Genomic DNA, 22,316 nt, shown 5'->3' with positions numbered 1-22,316 from the left:
TATATATGTATGTATAGCTGATTCACATTGCTGTGAATCTAACTAACACAACATTGTAAATCAACTATACTCCAATAAAAAAATTTTTTAATGAAATAAAATCTTCCCCTACTGCCTACAGAATAAATCCAGACTTCCTCTCCTAGTACATGATCTGATCCCACCTAAATTTCCAACATCATCTCTCATCTTTCCACCACCTCTATGCACACTCCAGCTACATAAAATACCTCCTGACCTATCATGACAAAGCCTTGCAAATGCTGTACCATCGTCCTGGAATGTACTGGGTTTTTTTTATAGTTGCTCCAAAAGATTTCAAAGATTATTTGCAATTGTAACACATCAGAGCTTCCCAAGAGAACAGATTAGCATACAAATAATGAGCCTTTGGCATCAAAGGAAATATTCAACTACAGGGATATATGCACTTATTCATAAGTTACAAATTATTTAAACCCTGGGGTTAAGAAGTATGTGTTTTTCCAAACTTAAAAAATAAACAATAACAAAGTATCTGACTTTATCCTCTTCATAGTCCCAGGGCAAAGCAGAAATTACTATAGTAACAGAAACTCACAGAAAATCATGGGCATCCTAACAGACTTAGAATAGGTTTGATATTTTTCCATGTTCAAAAAATCAGGTTGATGTATCTCACATCCCTACTCTCCTGGTTTTACGGTTCTCGGCAATTCTTCTGATTATTTTTGTTCTCAGGCAGGGCTGCCAAATCCGTGGCTAAGCTTCATCCATTCCACAGCCAGGTGTCCTCAGTTCGAGCGCCTGCTCTGCTGCCAAGCTCTCCCTCACTGCCTTGGCATCAAACATGAGCCGCTGCCATACAAGAAAGCTACCCTGACAACCAGCGTGTGCAGGGCGCGTAGTAATTTCCTTAAATCCTTCTCCTTTAAAAGATCAGGTGGAACACGTCATCGAACATCACAGGCCTTTAGTTGACAGTTTGCTTCCGCTTCTGACATCTCTCCTCCTCTTTCTGGCCCCTTTTCCTTTATTTATTCAGTTATACAACCGTAAAGTTTAAGTACGCAAGGACATAAAATGCTGGCATTTTCGTGTCTGCGGTTCCCAGAATGAAAATTAAAACATCTGATGAGATCTGGAAATAACTGAGTAATAATGCTGATAAATATACTAAACCTACCCTGTAGTCTACAGATGAGTGCACTGATTCTTAGGGCTTAAACTGCCAGGCCACACAGTATCAGACAAGCTGATAAAATCTTTGCACATATTTTAGCAGAAAGGTAGGCAAGTTTCAAACTTTTAAGACGTTTCTGCAAAATTATGTCAGCCTCTCCAAAGCTCTTTTCTAACGATTTAATCATAATCACTTCTCATTCCCTCCAGGATCCGTCTATCCTTTGATAAACTTGCTATCCACTTTTCCAAATCAACGAAACCAATCTGAACTTTGACTGGAATTTGCTGTTTTTATAATCTAAATTACTTTGAAAACAACTTAATAAGGCAAACGATTCTGGGATCTGTTCTCATCAAAGGTAAAAGGCACAAAACAAGGCATTACTAATACTTCAGAACACACATAACTAAGGAAATCATTCAGCACCATTTCAGGTTATTCCCCCACTTAGGAGATTCACGCATGTTTAAATGAATTAATTTATTTTCTGCAATTTGCTCTGAGACCTTAAGTGGCCACATCTGCTGTTGCTTATTTCGGCATTCAGTGCCCTTGTTCTCTGAGTCACCAGCTTACAGCTTGAGTGCCCCAGGTGTATTTATGCTCCCAAAGTATTTTAAATTACACATTAGGAAATCCAGTTTCCTATTTATAAGACTCAGAAGTGATTCTCCACTGTTAACTTTTTTCTTAAGGATATAGGCCTATATTCACAGTTGAATTTTTGGTACTATATTTATTATTGGCCCTGTGACAGTCAATATTTTAGAAGGTCATTAATATTAGAATCAAAGATAGTCACTTAAGATAGGCCATTCTTGGGTTCTCTTGGGGTTGACATTTGGGGAACCCATAAAATCCATCACCATAATAAAACCACTACTTATTACACTCTGTGCCAAGCACTGTATATGCTATCTTGCTTAATTCTTTTGACAGTCTTATGATGTGGTTTTTATTTTCTCTATCATTAACTCAGTTTTAGAGATGAGAAAGTGTTGGCTTAGAGAAGTAAATCACAAGGTCACACACCTAGTAAACAGCAGAATTTCTTTCAAGTTTCACACTGATTCACGAACGTCTAAGGCATGGGGTTGTGTTTTAGAGGGTATAGGAATGATTAGGACCCAGTTTCTGCCTCTATTTCTGATCTAGGTAGGGGAAGGAACCTAAGGCAATTATACAGATCTTACAATCCAAGGCTGGAATGCCTTGAAGAGACACTCCCAAATGCTTTGAAGATTCAGAGAAATCAAAGATAGCATCTGGTTGGAGGTATACATCTTCAAAAGGCAACAGTTGCTTTAAAGGAGCCGAGAAAATAAGGAGGGATTCAGAAAATGGAAGCTGTGGATTTCAGAGCATCAATAAATGGCCCATGCTAGGGCACCGGCCGTGAACTATGAGTGACTGACAATAATGAGCTGAAGAACATGAAGGATTTGGTTTTCCTGTGGATTGAGAGCCTACCGTCCAGCGCTGGACTCCACAGATTCTGGACACAGCAGAATTGGATCGCGGTGATAAACAGGGTTCCTTTAAGACTTCTGTTTTATGGGATCTCTCAAACACCTTAGCTAGACGGACTGTTAAACAGAAAGAAGATCTCCCTTGGCAAATATTACCATTTCTGATTCATCTCAAATACTGTCTCTGGTTCCATCCTAGTGCTGGCTCTTCTACATCCTCTATGCTTTGGTCCAAAACAGTCTGGGACCAGGCAGGGCAGTGTACCCATCTCCACCCCAACCTCCTGCTCTGCTTTAGTGGCCGCTGTCCCTAATTCTTTCTAAGAGAGTTAACTGTAGCCACTCTTAACGAAGCAGATGGAACGCGAGGTTCAGAGGCTTAACGAGGCTAATCCTTCTTTCCCGATTCAATTCTGACACCTACCACGTGACGCCATCCTGTGGAGAGTTTACATTCAGCAACTAGCTGCTCACTCTGTGCAGGAACCATTCTAAGGACTCAAGATAAAGCAAAGATCTAGACAGGCAATGTCCTTGCTCTCATAAAGCTTAACTTTTACTGAGGGGAAGAGAGCTATCAATAATTTAATAAGAGTCGAACAGTAATGACTGCAATGAAGAAGGTAAAACAGGGCACTGGGCTTTGTTGGGAGGAGAGGGCGTGGGTACTATTTCAGATCTGCTTACGAGAAACAGTCTCCATAAAGAAGTAACATCTTAGCTGAGACTCAAATGATACAATGTGGGAGATCCATCAGAAGATAGGAAGACATGAAGAATAGTATTCTGGGCAGAGAGAAAAACAAGTACGAAGAGCCTAAGGCAGGAACCAAAAGGGCAGCGTGACTACAGCCAGGGAGTGAGGGGAGAGTGGTACCAGTGGCTGGAGAGGCAGGAGGAGGCCAGAGCCTAGAGCAGGACCTCGGCACAGACAGGAATGGGGCTTTTATTTGAAATATGAAGGAAAGTCATTAAAGGGTTCCAAATGCTGGGAGATGCAGTTTTATTTTGGCTTTAAGACGATTGCTCTGGTCACTTTGTGAAGGATGATTTAATGAGGTGATGGAGAAGAAGCCCACTGCAGATTCCAGGAGAAATAAGAAGACGGCCTGCCAAACATGGGCCGGAGACCTAAACAGACAGTTCTCCAAAGAAGATATACAGATTGCCAACAAACACATGAAAGGATGCTCAACATCATTAATCATCAGAGAAATGCAAATCAAAACTACAATGAGGTATCACCTCACACCAGTCAGAAAGACCATCATCAAAAAATCTACAAACAATAAATGCTGGAGAGGGTGTGGAGAAAAGGGAACCCTCTTGCACTGTTGGTGGGATTGTAAAGTGATACAGCCACTATGGAGAACAGTATGGAGGTTCCTTAAAAAACTAAAAATAGAACTACCATATGACCCAGCAATCCCACACTACTGGGCATATACCCTGAGAAAACCATAATTCAAAAAGAGTCATGTACCACAATGTTCATTGCAGCTCTATTTACAATAGCCAGGACATGGAAGCAACCTAAGTGTCCATTGACAGATGAATGAATAAAGAAGATGTGGCACATATATACAATGGAATATTACTCAGCCATAAAAAGAAATGAAACTGAGTTATTTGTAGTGAGGTGGATGGACCTAGAGTCTGTCATACAGAGTGAAGTAAGTCAGAAAGAGAAAAACAAATACCGTATGCTAACACATATATATGGAATCTAAAAAAAGAAATGGTGATGAAGAACCTAGGGGCAGGACAGGAATAAAGATGCACACGTAGAGAATGGACTTGAGGACACGGGGAGGGGGAAGGGTAAGCTGGGACGGAGTGAGAGAGTGGCATGGACATATATACACTACCAAATGTAAAACAGATAACTAGTGGGAAGCAGCTGCATAGCACAGGGAGACCAGCTCGGTGTTTTGTGTCCACCTAGAGGGGTGGGAATAGGGAGATGCAAGAGGGAGGAGATATGGGGTGTGTGTGTGTGTGTGTGTGTGTGTGTGTGTGTGTGTGTGTGTGTGTGTGTGTGTGTGTGTGTGTGTGTGTGTGTGTGTGTGTGTGTGTGTGTGTGTGTGTGTGTGTGTGTGTGTGTGTGTGTGTGTGTGTGTGTACAGCTGATTCACTTTGTTATAAAGCAGAAACTAACATACCATTGTAAAGCAATTATATTCCAATAAAGATGTTAAAGAAAAAGAAGATGGCCTGGACTTTGATCATGGAAGAGTAGACACGGAGAAAGGAAGAAGTCATCTAGGTTCTTGGTTTGTGCAACTGTGTCTGTGTTGGTTTACTGACACGGGGAAAACAGAAAGAACAGGTGGAGCAAAACCCAAACATTTTGCCGTGGTCATGTTATCTTACATAAGGTTCTTAGACATTCATTCAACAAAGGTTTACTCAACAACACCTCTGCACCAGACACTCTTCTCTGCAGGAGGGACAACTTCTAAACAAAAGACATGAAGTTTCTATGCTCTAGAGCAGCTTATGTTCCCAGAATTCCAGGGCAATGAAGAAAATCAGAGAGGTAAGGGGTGGAGCTATACATGAGAGAAGCAATGGCATGTAGATGTATTTAAGGTTATAGGCTGTGATAAGATCATTTAGGGACAGTTGATAGAGAGAAGGAACTCAGGACCAGACCAAGGAAAGGACAAGCATTTTCTTAATGAGAAATGAAGAGAGCAAAATAAATCTATTCACGTCTGGGTAACAATTTGTCATCAATTTGTTTGGCTTTATTGACAGACATAGCAAAGTAACCTCCCCACCACTGCCCACTGAATTCTTAGACTATTTAGGGGCAAGTGCAATAAGGTTATTGATGTACTAGTCTCATTTTCTTCTTCTATTCCTACGTTCTTTATTAAAATTGTATTCATGGGTAAAGTTAAACAGAAAACACAGTTAACTATAAAGTTTCAACTACAAAACTCTAAATAATGGGAAGGAAAACTTAAAGGGCTCATAAACTAGAGAAATTAATAATCTAGTTAATTGGATAAAGATACAAAATGACTGGAACAAACAAACCCAATTTTTACATTTATATAATACTGTAAGAGTGCCCTGTAGGACACAGTAGAATAAACCAAACTAGGACTTTCCTGTTTTTCTTCTTTTTGCACAGCAAATATTAGAAGTTTCATGAATTAAGACACAATAAGAGAACCAATCCCATTTTCTTTTCTTTTTATAATGATACTTGCCCTCACATTATAGTTTTCCACCATCTTCAACATCTGTAAGAGGGGAATCTAAAAATGAAATGCTTTAGACCTTGCCTCATATTAAGAGCAGTAAACAAATGGGTCAGAGAAAAGCATCTAGGGGAGCAATGAATTCATCGAACACTCCAAATCCTCAACATGGTGAGATTTCTACATATTCACTCCTGCACTGCCCACTCCCTAGATAGGCATCTCTCTCTCTCTCTCTCTCTCTCTCTCTCTCTCTCTCTCACACACACACACACACACTCATATTAAAAAGCCATCTCTGGTAACTAACATTCATATTCTAAATGGCATCACTTTAAACCATATCAACTTTTGGCAGGGTTTACAACTATTTTCACCCTTAAAATTGAACTTAGCCCTCATTATTCTAATTGTTTTAAAGGTTTACGGTATAGAACTCTTGCTTCGGCATCTTTTACCATAATGCAATTGACTCTGTGTCCCATTACAGAATTCATGGGGGTAAAATGCACTTGCTCATTTTAAAAAGGTTGCTAATTACACAAAACGTGCAAGGCTCTATCCCAGAGGACGAGGAGGAAACACAGATGACAGCACCAAATCCTTGAGGCGAATGCATTCTAATAAAAGGAATAAAAAATCTGCAGAGAATGCCACTAATAGGTAAACATACTGAAGAGAGGTGCACAGCACACTTTAGGAATTCAAAGTTAAGAAAGAAAAATCACATTTAATCAGGAAAGCTTCGTGAGGGATGTGATTTGAAATGGCTCTTGAAGATGAGTGAAGATTTTAGTGGGGGGTAAGGGAGAGGATGATATTCAAGGGAGAACATATTCTGAGAATACTAGGGGTTGGGGACATGTTTTAAGGGGGAAATGGCATGTATGTTGGATCTCAAGTGCTTTTCACAGGTATTCAGGAGGAGAGAACAAAATAGTCTAATTCTGCTATTGAGAATAAAGAAGAAAGACTTAATGAAAAAGATTGAGATCATTTAGTTCAAAGTCACACATTTTAAAGGAAAGAGAATGAAACCTCATGGCAGGTGAGAGCAGCGCTCATAATTACATCAAAATTGCAGCAGCAGTGGGTCGGGATGAGAGGGAGGCCGGCACCTCTGCCTTTCTTCACTTTGTCCAACAAGCACAAGCCAGATACCCACCGCCCTCGGTAATGTATCCTTCTAGAACGGGGGAGCCTTCTTTATTTAATTTGCCTGTTAGTTAGTAATGTGCCATGCAAGGTATAGGAAATAAAACTTTATCTACTTTATCTGTAGAATATCAGCCTTTGGTGGGATTCAGGTCAACTGAAAGCACCTCAGGTTTGAACATGTATTTTTCTTAATTATATGTCAGATTTAAATTGCCCAGAACCTGTTTCTCTCTCCTGGCAGACTTAACACTGATATACTGCAAATAAATAATTTTTTTCGATGGTTAAAAATAAAAATTGGTTATCAATTGTAGCTAGTAAAATCAGAAAGCCTTCTTGCTTTGATAATGTTTTCTAAGCACGTTCTTAAGACACACACACACACAGACACACACACAGACACACACACACACACACACACACACACGAAAAGCCAGACTTAGGAACAGTTGAGAGACGAGTTGTTAATTTGCAATTAAATGTGGTCTAGAAAACAGATGAGTGAAAAAGGCCGATATGATTTCTCCAAAGTGAAACCTTGCAAATAAATTGAGAGGCGGCCAAAGTATGACATGGCAGTGGGGCAAGCAGGAGATCACAACACTACTAATAAATCATTATCAGAAAATGTTGTATTCCTGCAGCCAGAGCGTCCATTCTTTCTCAGAGTAAATGAGGAATAATCATGACCATCTCCCATTTCTAGCCTCACTGTGAACTTCTGAAGAGTGAGAACCTTCAGCAAGAGATGATAAACTGTAACGATGACACAGGACGTCCTCCTTTGCAACATTCAAAGCCACTTCCATACAGTGAACCACATCGCACGAAATCTATGCGAAGAGGGGCTGCACAGCAACCCCAGACAGAAGTCTCCTGAGTCTGGTCCTCTTGCTGCTTCCCACGGGGACTTTAATTGCTATCACATAGGGAATTAAGGGGGAGAGAGGTGTCTCCTTGAACATTAAGCTCCTGGCATTTATGATCTGGACCCGCTTATTTCTCTGTGGCTTCAGAAGCCACAGTTCCACGCTGAAGAAAACATCTGACATCATCTAGCAACCCTCTTGGTATAGATGAAGGATGCGTATGACGTCCTGGGGCCATATAATTCACTCGTTTCACAGTCAGGGCTTGAACCCTACTGTCATCTTCCCTCCACATTATTAACTGAAGTAAATAGCTGTATAAATGTTTTTTGCTGCGTTTCAAGGGAAACTCAAGGTACAAATTACACAGAGAGAAGAAGGTAAGTTACATGTTATACAATAATCTCCAGAGAGTTACTTTGTCAAATGGTTTAAAGCATTGATTTGTTTCCTTTTTTGGCTGTTTTATAATCTCAAAACCAGAAGAAGACCTCTACCCTCCCTTGCTAGTTCCCAAATACACCTCTTAAGCTTGAGAACTTTCTCTCTATGTAATCCGTACGTTGAGTTTCCCTTGCACTGTAACAAAAACACATTATGCAAATATTTCTTCACTACGAACTTTATTTGGGGTCCACAGACATATTTCAAAGCGTCTTTATGCAGATGCTTCTAATTTAGTCTGCATTTTGGGCATTTCCCCAGTGTGATCTGCCCTTCTTTTAATTTAAGCCTAGTGTTCTCTAAATACTTTCAGCTTTTCACAATCTGGCCTCCAAGCAATCTACAGGACACAGGAGCAGCTCACAGCTGAGAAACCTGCCTGCCATCTAAACCTCCGGCAGCCAAACCATCTTGCCCTTTTATCATTGCTCCTTCCTTTTTGTCAAAAATCCTGCTTTAACCATTTATCCCCCTTTGTGAATGTAAATCTTTTTTTCCCTTGAGTCCTTACCACAAATACTTGAGAACCGCGATGAATGACATTTGGTTTATAATCACCCCAGACATCACACATCACGGTGAGCATAAGTTACACTTAATTTACACACTCTTCAAATCTGCATGGGTTCTGATTTGTGGCTCACAGAGTGGAAAGGAATGTCTTAGGTAGGGCTCATATCATGAGTTTAATTGCCAAGGTGTTAATTCTCTGTCTCCTTTGTCTTAGAACCTGCCCAATGTCCGGGAAAATTCTATTTTCATTTAGAAAAAGGATGTTGAGATAGTTTACTTCACCAAGTCGAAAGCTTTTAAAAATAGATATGTAAATAACCAGTGACGGATCCACTTTCTGTGCATGGAGGACTGAGTTAGGAGACATGAACTTGGACAATTCATTGAACATTCTGGGTCTCAGTTTCCTCATCTATAAAATGAGGATAATAATACTCTGCATTCATAAAAAGTTGATGTTATACCTGAATAAGAATGAGTGTAGAGAAAAGACAGGTAGAAGAAAGTATATTCAAAACACACAATATGATTATTTGGACCCAGAAGAAAACTATGCCCAGTGAGCTGTTCCCATAGTAAAAGTTTATTCATCGGAACCCCTTGATTCTTTCTCTACAGTTCATGTAATGAGCAAAAGTTACTGCTTTCTTGTCTCAGTATATTAGCTGGATGGTTGAATGCACAGAGCTCACATCTGAATCAGCACAAAGGTGAAGCCTGGAGGAGGGGAAATAGAAAGGGACTCTTGAGCTTATACCAAAGTCATTCTCATCAGTCAACCTGCCCACATAAATACTAGGAAATCAACTCATTTAAACAACTTGGGAGGCGTGCCTGAGTTATAATAGTGTTCTTGAATGCAGGTCAATGAAAAATTGGTCTGCTCACACATTCCCGTTTGTCATATTCCCTACAAATGCATGTTAACTGTTTTGATATTTAAATGCCTAGACTCAACCATAACAAATGTGTGTTGTCAGGTTGTTGGGAGTTTTCTAAAAACAAAACAGGATGATTATGGCATACAGTAAATTACTGTGGGTTTCTTGTGCTCTAGCAGAATCACAAAAGGGTAAGGACTTAAGAAAAATCATTCATATCTGCTTCAAATCCTATAACACAGAAAACAGAATTGGAGCTGAGTTCACGAAATATACAGTATTTAATACAAATTTGTTGTAGGCTGTATGTCATTAGTCTTATATGTCTGGCAAATGTAATATTTGCTTACCAGTATAATTTCTGAAAATCCTGCAGAATAACATAGTCTAAAAAAAAAATCTTGTTCCTCTTTGTATTTTTCTCCCCAGAGAAATAATATCTACTGCTTATCAAGCTCCCCCTTACCCAACTTTGCCTTTTTCATAAAAGTTGGGTCCTCAAGTTCCCCATGATTGTCATTTTGTGCGATTATTCCTCAGTGTTAATATTCAGAACTTATCAAAAGCAGCAGTTCTGTGTTCTATGACCCCAGACTGATCAAATCTATGTATATAATAAGAAAACCCAAACTTGTACCATATTGTAGTGCAAGTATATGTGTGCGGCATTGGTGTTTGTGTGTGTGGAAGGGGCAGGAATAAAAGTGAGAGCAGATAAGTAGTCAGTCAGTAGTTTGCTGGTGTATGCGTGCTCAGCAAATTAATGATACATATCTGATCGATGGTTAAGGACCCGCAGAGTCCTGAGACTCAAATAATATGTAACTAAGAAAGCAATACAAGAGTCAAATTCTCTGCCTTTTGTTTTTCACCATCTTAATCACACATCAGATTGCTGCCTGTTATTGGTAGAAACTATCAGTTTCTCATTAAAATGCAGCCTCAAAGGCTAAAAAAGAGAAGCACTCAAAAAAGGATAGAAAGAAGGAATATGTCTAATAAAAGCCCGATTACAAACTCACGGCTGACCAGATGCAAACCTTCTGACTTCCTTCATGGCTCCCAGGGATCAGAATATACACTGGACTAAACTTGACCACAATCCTTGGAGAACAGAAACCAGAGTGAATGGAAATTGTCTCTCTCACCCCTCTTTGTAGACACCAAATAAATCATGCTCACACAATATTCTGTGTCTATTTTGTCTTGAGTCTTTACCACATGTTATCTGAGGCCACGATGAGTAACACTGAGATTCAGTTTCTCAAGGACATGTAAACAGTCTTCATACATTACTTTTCAGAGTAACTGTAAAGATTCAGTGATGTAATAACCGTATTCAATACGTATTATTCCAGGAAATTACTGAACTTATTGATTACAGACTTAAATGACAGCCTCAATAATGGCACCCCCAAAATGTCCACATTATAATCCTCAGAACCTGTAAATAAGTTACTTGCATGGCAGGAGGGATTTTTCAGATGTGATTAAATTAAAAAGCATGAGCTAGGATTATCCTGGATTACCCAGGGTAGTCACAACGTCCTTAAAAGAGGGTGGCTCAGAGTCTGAGTCAGAGAAAGAGAGGTGACAATAGAAGCAGAGGTCAGAGAAAGAGAGAACTGATGACGCTACACTGATGGCCTTGACAATGAAGGAAGGAATGAGTCAAGAAATGTGGGCAGCCTCTGGAGGCTGAAATGGTAAGAAAAGGATTCTCCACCCTAGCCTCCAGGAGGACTGCAGCTCTGTCAATACCTGGATTTTAGTCTCATTAGACCCATTCGGGACTTCAACCTCCAGAACTGTACATGATGAGCTTGTTTTAGGCCTCTAGTTTGTGGTAATTTGTTATAGCAGCAATTTGGAACTGATACAAGCTGAAAACTTATATCATGAAAATTTTAACAAATATGGTTATATTTTTTCAATCTACCTATCAAACATCACACATTTTACATTTACCTATCTTTATATATATTTGAATCTATTATCAAATATCAAAGTTTTCTACACTGCTAGTAGTGAAGGAGCCTAGGAGGAAAAAGCCCTGTTGGGATAGAGACATCTGTGTTCCAGGCCAGCTCTGGCCCTACAACACCATGTGATTTGTGGAAGTCACTTTTAGATCTTCATTATTTCATTTGAAAATCACAGGTCAAGACAAACGATGATGTGCCTTTCAACATTCTGATACTATCAATATAATTATCCTAGATTCTAAGTCAAGGAAATAACAGTCATAGAGTCTGGACTATACATCATAGAAATTGTCATTTGCTGGCACGTATTATCAAGGATACATTAAAAAATCAAGATGTGGTATCAACAATAAAGGTTTCTTTTTTAATATATTCCATTAATCAAGAATGTAATGCTCTGTTATTTCCATAACATAGTCGACAATATAAGAAATCACTAAAAATAGAACTACCATATGATCCAGCAATCCCACTCCTGGGCATATATCTGAAGAAAATCATCATTCGAAAGGATACATGCACCCCAATGTTCATTGCAGCACTATTTACAATAGCCAGGACATGGAAGCAACCTAAATGTCCATCGACGGAGGAATGGATAAAGAAGATGTGGTACATATATATAATGGAGTATTACTCAGCCATAAAAAAGAACTAAATAATACCATTTTCAGCGACATGGATGGACCTAGAGATTGTCATACCAAGTGAAGTCAGACAAAGACAAATATCATATGCTATCACTTATACGTGGAATCTAAAAAAATGGTACAAATGAACCTATTTACAAAACAGAAATTGAGTCACAGGTGTAGAAAACAAACTTATGGTTACTGAGGGGGAAGTGGGGGGAGGGATAAATTGGGAGATTGGGACTGACATATATACACTACTATATATAAAATAGATAACTAATAAGAACCTACTGTATAGCACAGGGAACTCTATTCAATACTCTGTAATGACCTGTATGGGAACAGAATCTAAAAAAGAGTGGATATATGTATATGTATAACTGACTCACTTTGCTGTACAGCAGAAACTAATACAACATTATAAATCAACTATACTCCAATTAAAAAAAAAAACACGTAATACAGCCTAGAGCAATGAACTCAGTATGCACTGTTACACTTTAAATCTTACCAAATATTTGAAAATATTCAGGGCCCTACAAATAGAAATGTAAGGCTTCCTTGAGAAACCTTTGTGAAAATATTTATCTGTAATTATCATCCTAATTTATTTAGACATATATAAATAAATGTAATATTCTAGGTACAGCTACTGCGAAAAATAAATCTTTCACACATTTAAATTTACATAAATTTGTGAGGGAACTTATTATTCCTCAGGTTTGAAAGATCCTTAGTACAAAGTTATTATTGGAGAAAAATCAATATTGGAATTTATAGCTAGCACTTTCTATTTATAAATAAAAATGACCTATGGAAACATTAATGACTTTTCTAAATTAATAATATAAAGCAGTGAAGATGCAAAGCCACTGATGGTTAATTAAACACAGAAGGGGGAAAGGCTGCTCCTTGTCTTTATCCAAGAGAAGGAGATAATTGCTTTTTAAAGGAACACTTAGAGATTATTCAATAGAATTTCCTGTAAATGAAACTGCTTCCCCAGCAGGTTGGGCTTGTTTAAATGTTCAGTGACCTAAACTTCCTCCTTAGAAGGGCCAGCCAGCCCCTGTTATGTATTCATTAGATACGAGCTGGCCCTACAGGTCTCATTCTCTCCTCCCTCCTGTCTCTAGCAGCAAGCACACAACTAAAGGAGGGCAAAAGGCACAAGGCGCCACCTATCTTTGGGGCAGAACACACTTCAGGTGTCTCCCGCAACCAGAGTTTCCTCTATGCTATGTCCTCCCCAAATCTGCATCCTGTCTGCTAGACCTACTTCACTGGTGTTTCACTCTTGCTGCCTTGGTTGACTTCCCTGGAGGTTCCCTCCTGAATGCCTGGACTTTAAGAGCAGATGTCAGTCCCACCCTGATTAGAAAACCAGTCAAAGACATCACAAGAAAAAAACTCTGCAGAACAATGTATCTTAGGAATGTGGACGCAAAAATCCTCAAAAATATACTAGGAAACTGAATCCAGCAACGCAGAGAAAGAATTATACATCGTGACCAAGTGGAACTTATCCGAGGGATTTAAGTTTGATTTAATATTGGAAATTCAATTAATGTAATATATTATTATATCAACAGGATTTTTAAAAAAAAAATCACATGATCATCTCAAAAGACCAAAAAGAAAAAGCAAAGTCCAAAACCCTTCCATGGTAAAACCACTCAACAAACTAGGAACAGAACAGAATGTCCTCAATCTGATCAAGGACATCTGTGAAAAACCAACAGCTAACATCATAGTTCATGGTAAAAACACCGGGTGCTTTCTTTCTGTGATCAAGAACAGAACAATTTTATAATACGTGAATTATATTTCAATAACACTGCTTAAAAAATGTCATTTCCCCAGGCTTCCCTGGTGGCGCAGTGGTTGAGAGTCCGCCTGCCGATGCAGGGGACGCGGGTTCGTGCTCCGGTCCGGGAGGATCCCACATGCCGCGCAGCGGCTGGGCCCGTGAGACGTGGCCGCTGAGCCTGCGCGTCCGGAGCCTGTTGCTCCGCAATGGGAGAGGCCCCAACAGTGAGAGGCCTGCACACCGCAAAAAAATAATAATAATTAAAAAAAAAAGTCATTTCCTTCCAGCTTAGTTTACTAGTACTGGAATCAACTTTTGCCTTCTAGAAGAGCGTATTGGTCTGATTTCTTTTGCTTAAAAGGTTCAGTCATGGCCATGATCCTTTATAGATACAGAGTGCACAGTTCAAGTACAGCCCTTTGTGAGACCTTTTCCGGGATACAAATATGGAAGTGACATCATTAGACCTTTGTCCCAGAGCTCCCTCTGACCTACCGCATACAACCGGAAGTGGTATTTTGCAATAACACTTTACACTGTTTTTTTTTTTAAAGACTGCAACAGCTTGTGATCCTTTAAATACCATAGGTGATTACAATTTTTTTTAATTTTTAAAGTGTAAAATAATGACTCAAACAAATATAAAATGAACACATCAAAGATTTCAATTAAGTCATTAATTAATGAGAAAACTATTATGATGTAAAACACTGGTTCAAAGGAGACTGCAAAGGACAGACCTATTTAGACAACAAGGAGTACTGAAGTGGATTTGCTAATGGATGGAAAATTGGCCATTTATATAGGGTGATAATCCATGGAGTTTTCACAGAACAAAAGTTCAACTGACTCATATGAACAGGAATCATATACAGTAATGATCTGCCCTTTATCAGTTAACTTCTAATTCCACAACACTGCAAAATAATCAAAGACAATGAAAAGCTAGGTATCCTATAGAATCATATAACCTTTCAAGGGCCTCTAGACCAGGCCAAACAATCCACTGAAAGACACACAGGTATCTTTTTGCCCATTTCAGAGGCAATTTTTCACAACAGGTTTAAGAGTGGTATGTCTGTGCACATAGTTTGATTCGTAAATTTCTATTCTATTTTATCTACCATATTTTATCAGTTTTAACATATATCTCCCCACATCTCCGCAATTATAATTAGTAGCATTTATTTCTCAGTGTACACAAAATAATAATGCATCTTACAACTGATGACGTCTTGGCTATGATGAAATACAGTCATTTCACCAAACTGTAAACTTGAGAAAATGGTCTTGGGGAGGGAAACTTTAGCTAACATCTTCCTTGGGGCAAAAAAAAAAATTAATTTTTTAAAAGCCATCCTTATTATCATCAACTTTGATCCTTGAAGCATGTGTTTTATGTAAAAATTGTAACAATCTCTTCAACTCAAAGAGGGTCACTGATTATGAAAAGAATGAAGACACAAAAGATATTGTCCTCGAATCAAAGAGGAAATGTTGACATCACAGTTTCAGAATGCTTTTTTTCAAGGGCTGGACTAGAAAAGCAATAATTAAAATAATAATAAAGACATTTAGAAACATGAAACATCTCACACATTAGTGGCTGAGCTCACAAAGGTTATACCCTAAGTGTGTATAGCTATTGCTGAACCATGACAACTGACTAGAATCACCTTGTGAGGCATAATGGAGTGAGAATTAAGAGTTTCTCACTGAAAATGCATTAATAACAACGGTAGTTGTTGTTGTTGTTTTTTAATAGATGCTTGAACTGTTCCCTTGTTAGGCTGGCACTTAAAAATCCTCACAGTGGTGGATGGACCTACAGTCTGTCATACAGAGTGAAGTAAGTCAGAAAGAGAAAAACAAATACCATATGCTAACACATATATATGGAATCTAAAAAAACAAAAAAAAATGGTTATGAAGAACCTAGGGGCAGGACGGGAATAAAGACGCACACCTACTAGAGAATGGACTTGAGGACACGGGGAGGGGGAAGGGTAAGCTGGGACGAAGTGAGAGAGTGGCATGGACATATATACACTACCAAACGTAAAATAGATAGCTAGTGGGAAGCAGCCGCATAGCACAGGGAGATCAGCTCCGTGCTTTGTGACCACCTAGAAGGGTGGGATAGGGAGGGTGGGAGGGAGACGCAAGAGGGAGAGGATACGGGAATATATGTATATGTATAGCTGATTCACTTTGTTATACAGCAGAAACTAACACACCATTGTAAACCAATTACACTCCAATAAAGATGTATAAATAAATAGATAGCTAGATAGATAGATAGGAAAAAAAAAAACTCACAGAGAACTCCTGCAGAAAATCTTGGTACCTGTACACACTATTACAAAGCATTTCCATAGAGATGAAAAATCTTTTCAAACTGTTTTCTCAGAATTTTTTTTCTTTCAGAACTCTTTCACTTGGACTAGATTTGAGTCTCTTTCAGTCAATGCTACAAAATTATTTCACTCTGTCATTTATATCTATACTTCTTTGAAAAAACACAAAAAAAGGAACAATGAAGAACAATGAATGCATAATTTCAAACTCAATTTGAGTGTTATAAAGCAGAGGCCTGGGCAAATGGAGGGCAACACCATTTAATATTTTTCTTAGGCAAAAGTGTAGAGAAGTTAGAAGTTCTGTCCCTCAGCATTTTTATTTTTCTTCCAAATTACTTTTAATTTCCTACCATTATTGTCCTCTTTCCTATCTCCTTTACTTTCTTTCCCCTGTCTACAGTTAACTTCCTCTTGTATTTTTCTCTTTATCCCAAATTCATTTTAGTGATTTTTTTAAAACATCAACTTATTTTATATGGAAGGTCTTTCATTTACTAGTTAGAAACAGGAAAAACAGCATTGAAGACCTGAATTCAAATTTTGAGTGTATCAATCCCTTAATGATATGAATTTGGGCAAATCACTAACTAGGGCTTTGAACTACCATGCCCTTGTCTGAAAAATGGGGATATCTGAAAAATTTTCAGAATCAATGAACACCAATTATCAGAGCTAAGGAAAACCAACTAGAGCAAGAGAGAAGTTACACTTAAACATACTGTAGTAAATCTGCAGAACATCAAAGAAAAACATAAGGTCTAAAGAGTTGATAGAGTTAAAGACATTATAAACAAATAAGAATTAGTCTGATCATGGATTCATCGACAGCAACAACAGAAATCCAGAAGAGTATGGCTGGAAGAAAGTTAAAAGAGTTTTATTATATATGTGGCTAAAGTGTTCATCAAGATGGCAGACAAAGAAAAGGCATTTTTTTGAAAGAAGAGCAGACTCCTACTCATTCTTTCTTTCCTCACTGACAGAACCTCGGTTTTATTTGCGGTGACTATGTCCTTAGATTAAAAAATTTCATGTCCCAGACTCCTTTGCTGCTAGGGTGGTATTTGATAGTTCTAGCCACTGAGGCAAAAGATTAGATGCAGGAAGGATTTCTGGAAATGCTGGGAATCCCTGATGCCTTGTTTTCCAGCAATATGTGCTGCCCTACTTCCTTTCTTCCGTTTTTTCCCACCTGATGCCGAACGGGGAACATAGTGGCTGGAGTTGCAACAGAGACATCTTATGTTTTGAGGCAAAGGCTGAGGAAACCATAGAAACCTTGCCCTGTAACTACTTAACTCTATACTTTGTTACATGAAGGGGGAAAGGGGGTCAGTTTTTAAAGCTACTATTTCAGTTACTCATAACTGAACACAATCCTATTTGTTACAGATGAAGAAGAAAGAAAACTCGATTACTAACAAAAATGTGGCTCTATAGAAAACCCAAGTCACTTTTTTAGAAACAATGGAAGTATTCAGAAATATATTAATATAATCTACTGAAGTCACTTGTATGTGTATATAGCACCAATGAACTCAGAAAATATCATTTTTATTTATTTTTTGGCCGCACCACGCAGAATGTTATTAGTTCCCCGACCAGGGATTGAACCCACGCCCCCTGCATTGGAAGCACAGAGTCTTAACCACTGGACCAGCAGGGAAGTCCTGTAATTTTTAAAGGTGTAGTTACAATGGCAGCACAAAATACAAGGTTTCTACAGACAAATCTTATGTAAGAAGTACAGAATCTTTTAGACAAATTTTTTTAATTATCAAAAGCAATTAAAAAGTTCTAATTAAATGGAGAGATACATTATGTTTATGGATGGGAAGACTCAGTTTCATGCAGGAATTCTCTTCCCCAATTGTTCTGGTCTCCCCAAAATAATCTGTAAATTAAATGTAATCCCAATAAAAATTACGATGGAATTGTATGCGTGACACTTGTCACGCTAATGCTAAAGTTTACAAAGAAGAGAAAAAAGCCAGGAATAGCCATGAAAATTTCGAAGAACAAGGTTGGTAGACTCAACACATTTCAATATTTATTATAAAGCTATGTTAATTAAGGCAGTGTGGTATCAGTACAGGAAGAAGAATGTAAGTCAAAGGCAGAGACTAGAGATCAAAGAAACACACCCATGAATATGAAAACTTATGGTATATCACAAATCACTGGAAAAAGGATGATTAATGATGCTAGGGCAGTTGGTTATCAGTAAGGAAAAAAAATCAGATCCCTAACTCATATCATACACAAAAATCAATTTCAGGTGAAAGGAGAAACCTAAAAAAATCGCCCTCAAAACTAAACTGTGAGAACATCTTTACAACCACAGGGAATAGAAAGATGATTTATGACACAGAAATTACAAATCTGAAAGAAAAAGACTGATAAATTTGACTACCTTTAACTTAATAACCTCTCTGTGTACAAAAATGGCATAAACAAATGGCAAAGGCAATGTATAGCCAGGAGGAAGATCATTAGGGTCCGAAGAGCTTCTAAGAATTAGTAAGAAAGAAACAAACAGTCCAAGGGCTAAAAGGGCAGAAGAAAGTAGCAATTCACAGAAGAGGAAATCCACATGGCTAATAACTAGAAAAAGATGCTTTCCCTCACCAGCAATCAGAGACCACAATGAAATATCATTGACACTCAGCAGACTGGCAAAAATGATTAAATGTGACAATACCGAGAACAGGGTAAGGACGTGAAGCACGGGAACGCCTGTGTATTCCTGAGATGAGTGTACACGGGCATTTCCACTCTCAGAGCTATATGGCAGGTCTAGTAAAGATGAGGATGCCATTGCCTATGATGCAGCTGTTTTAGTCCCATGTGTACACAGCCTAGAGAGACTCTAGTGCCAGACACACACCACAGACTGTTCACAGTATATTGCTATGAATTAAAGTATTATAATAGAGGTAGTTTCAACAAAATTAGTAAAGATACACTTCTGGATGGTGGTACCACCACAGGCACTTGTTTTAAACACAGACCATGATGGGAGATAGCACAGATTGAAACAGGTGACTCTTACCGGAAAGTGGACTCATCTTTTAGTGTGGGCGCAGACAGGGGGAGTGCCAGCCTCCAGACCGCCTGAGGAAGACTGTGCTGCATCTCCTTATGAGGACTTGCTTATGCTCCTTGACCCAGGATGTGAGCGACTCCTAAGTTACTATAGCTCCTTTCTCCTCCTCTGGGTCCAGCCCTGTCCTGCCACTTTGTAGGGGTGACAGACAAACTGACATCAAGCTCTGCTTTCATAATGACACTGAGTAAAGCAGGACCCTCTCTGTGAAAAAGATCTACCCACGTCTCTCCAAGCCAACATGGTGTCATTTCACAGTTATTTTTATGGCTTTTTAATGAGGCAATATTACCTATCAGAAGACCCCATTCATTAGCACTTTTACCACATACCATTGATGAAACATTTGCGTCTCAACTCTGTTGCTTTTCATATCCTGTGAAGTTCCTATTTCTTATTTTCACAGAGTTGTAGAGAAAAAAGTATCTATTTCAAAAGTTGAAGCAATCTGTAAATATACAGGTAAGGAATAGCGTAGAGCATTTCGGCAGGACTGAAACATCATCACAGACAAGAAGATTAAAAGCTCCGTCATGCCCAAGGCCCCTTCCTGGACTAAATATTATTACTCAGATACTGTATGATATCACTTATATGTAGAATTAAAAAATACAACCAACTAGTCAATATAACAAAAAAGAAGCAGATTCACAGATACAGAGAGCAAACTAGTGGTTACGGGTGGAGGGTGGGCAATACAGGGGGAGGGGAGTGGGAGGTGCAAACTACTGGGTGTACGATCGGGATGTACTGCACAACACGGGGAGTATAGCTAATGTTCTGTAATAACTGTACATGGATATAACCTTTAAAAATTGTATAAAACATTTTTATAAGTTTCAATTAGAAAAAAAAGAATTAGGATGTGCATTTTGGTGTGGAATGCAAGGGTTCTGAGGATGTTCTAACGAGCACAGAAGAATCTCTTGTATCCTCCAACTCTTGCCTGTTCCTGTAAGATAAAGGAAGCTATATGGTCAACCCTCCTGTTCACTTTGCACAGTGCCCAGCGTGTCTTGGCGTTGGCCCTGGAAAGTGAGGTCACTACCAGATCCAGGAGGAAACTCACCATTGTCTAGACTGGGTCCTTGGAAAGAATGGGAGCTCCAGACAGTAAAACAACTGTTTTAGGCTGGAAATGTTTTCAAATAAAGCTTCTGATGGGAGCTCATGTCAGTTTCAGCTAACCGCTTCAGAGCCTGTCACACAGATTTCTATGCACTGGAGGAGATCTGTTCTCACCGTCCTTTCAAATTCTGATGAGATTGCCAGACTTTTGCTTCAAAATATCTCTAGTTCTTTTCCTAATTGTTTCAGCAATGGCTCATAGAAAGGCCTTTTAAAATATCTTTTAATCTTCAATGTTTTTATTTCTTGAAGTATTTATTTCCTTGTAGGAACCTCAAAGTTTTACATGTTACAGAAGAATGACATGGTTCCGTATTTTACTTTTTACAACCTTAGAGGTATTGGTCAATCATGAAATAATCCCTTTGACATTCAGTCAAAGCCCTTTGATTAAACTACTGTTATTCTTAGAGACTAGGGATGATTCATTTCATAATGCCTGATAGTTTCTTTTGGAATTTATTTCATGAACAGATCCACCTCATTTTTTGTTCTTTTCAAACCAGACAGTTTTAGTATGACTAGTACCGAGGTACAGTACTGAATACAGTTCATAAGTACTGAAGAACACTTTAAAATTTAGTAAGAACAGTTAATCTTATAAAATCTCAGGTGTTTGATTATAAAAATAACTATTTTAGTAAGAATAGCTACTTCTCTGGAAAAGTAAAGTAGGTTTCAGGCGTACGGAATCGTGAAGAAGGCTGGGCAAAGAGTGCTTAAATACGACACCGGAAGTATGATCCATAAAAGAAAAAATTAGACTTCATCAAATTTAAATTAGATTAACTTAATACACTTAGTTAATTAAATTTCAGAAAATAAAAAGATATGCCAAAGACTCTGAGAAAATATTTTCAAATCATATATCTGATAAAGGACTTTTATCCAGAATACATAAGGGAATCTTACAACTCAACATAAAAAAAAGAGATAACCCAATTAAAATATATGCAAAAGATCTAAATAGACATTACTCCAAAGAAAATATACGAATGGCCCACAAGCACATGAAAATACATTCAACATCATTAGTCATCAGGAAAAAGCAGATAAAAACCACAATGAGATAACACTTCATACTCACTAGGATGGGAATAATAATAATAACAACAACAAGTGTTGGTGAGGATATGGAGAAACTGGAACCTTCATACATCACTGGTAGGAATATAAAATTGGTACAGCTGCTTTGGAAAATAGTCTGACAGTTTCTTGAAAGGTTAAACATAGAGTTCCCATATGACCTAGTAATTCCACTTCTAATTATTTATCAAGAGAAATTTTTAAAAAAAGAAAGAAAGAAAACCTCCCTTTGTGCAAGGGTTTTACTTACTGACGTTCCACTTTAGGCCTGTTGTCGTAACCTGATTGCATGGCTGTCCAACAGGAATGAGGCCACACCAATCACCTTCCATTCCGGTATCGACGTGCAATTTGTGCTTTCCCTGAGGTAGAGAAGGAAGGCTCGTTAAGATGGGGAAGGGCAAGGAAGGCCCGTTAATGCTCACTGAAGACCTGGCCATACGCACCAGGTACCATCCTAGGAACTTCACGTGGTTTATCACACTTAATCCTAAC

The 22,316-nt window shown here is 38.5% G+C and overlaps 1 protein-coding gene across 6 annotated transcripts in view; it reads right to left on the bottom strand.

Annotated features, from left to right (window-relative positions):
* The window catches only part of TPK1 (thiamin pyrophosphokinase 1), a 361,659-nt gene that overhangs the window by 104,639 nt on the left and 234,704 nt on the right, over positions 1–22,316 (bottom strand). For all 6 annotated transcript variants that reach the window (XM_060304968.1, XM_060304970.1, XM_060304971.1 and 3 more), the window contains one exon: positions 22,072–22,183. In XM_060304968.1, the coding sequence (XP_060160951.1) occupies positions 22,072–22,183 (112 nt within the window). The remainder of the gene's footprint in view (positions 1–22,071; positions 22,184–22,316) is intronic.

The sequence above is a fragment of the Globicephala melas genome, chromosome 9 (genome assembly GCF_963455315.2).
Source record: "Globicephala melas chromosome 9, mGloMel1.2, whole genome shotgun sequence".
Taxonomy (NCBI): Eukaryota; Metazoa; Chordata; class Mammalia; order Artiodactyla; family Delphinidae; genus Globicephala; species Globicephala melas.
The sequence above is the reverse complement of the archived record's forward strand: the minus strand, read 5'-3'. Positions and strand labels throughout refer to the sequence as shown.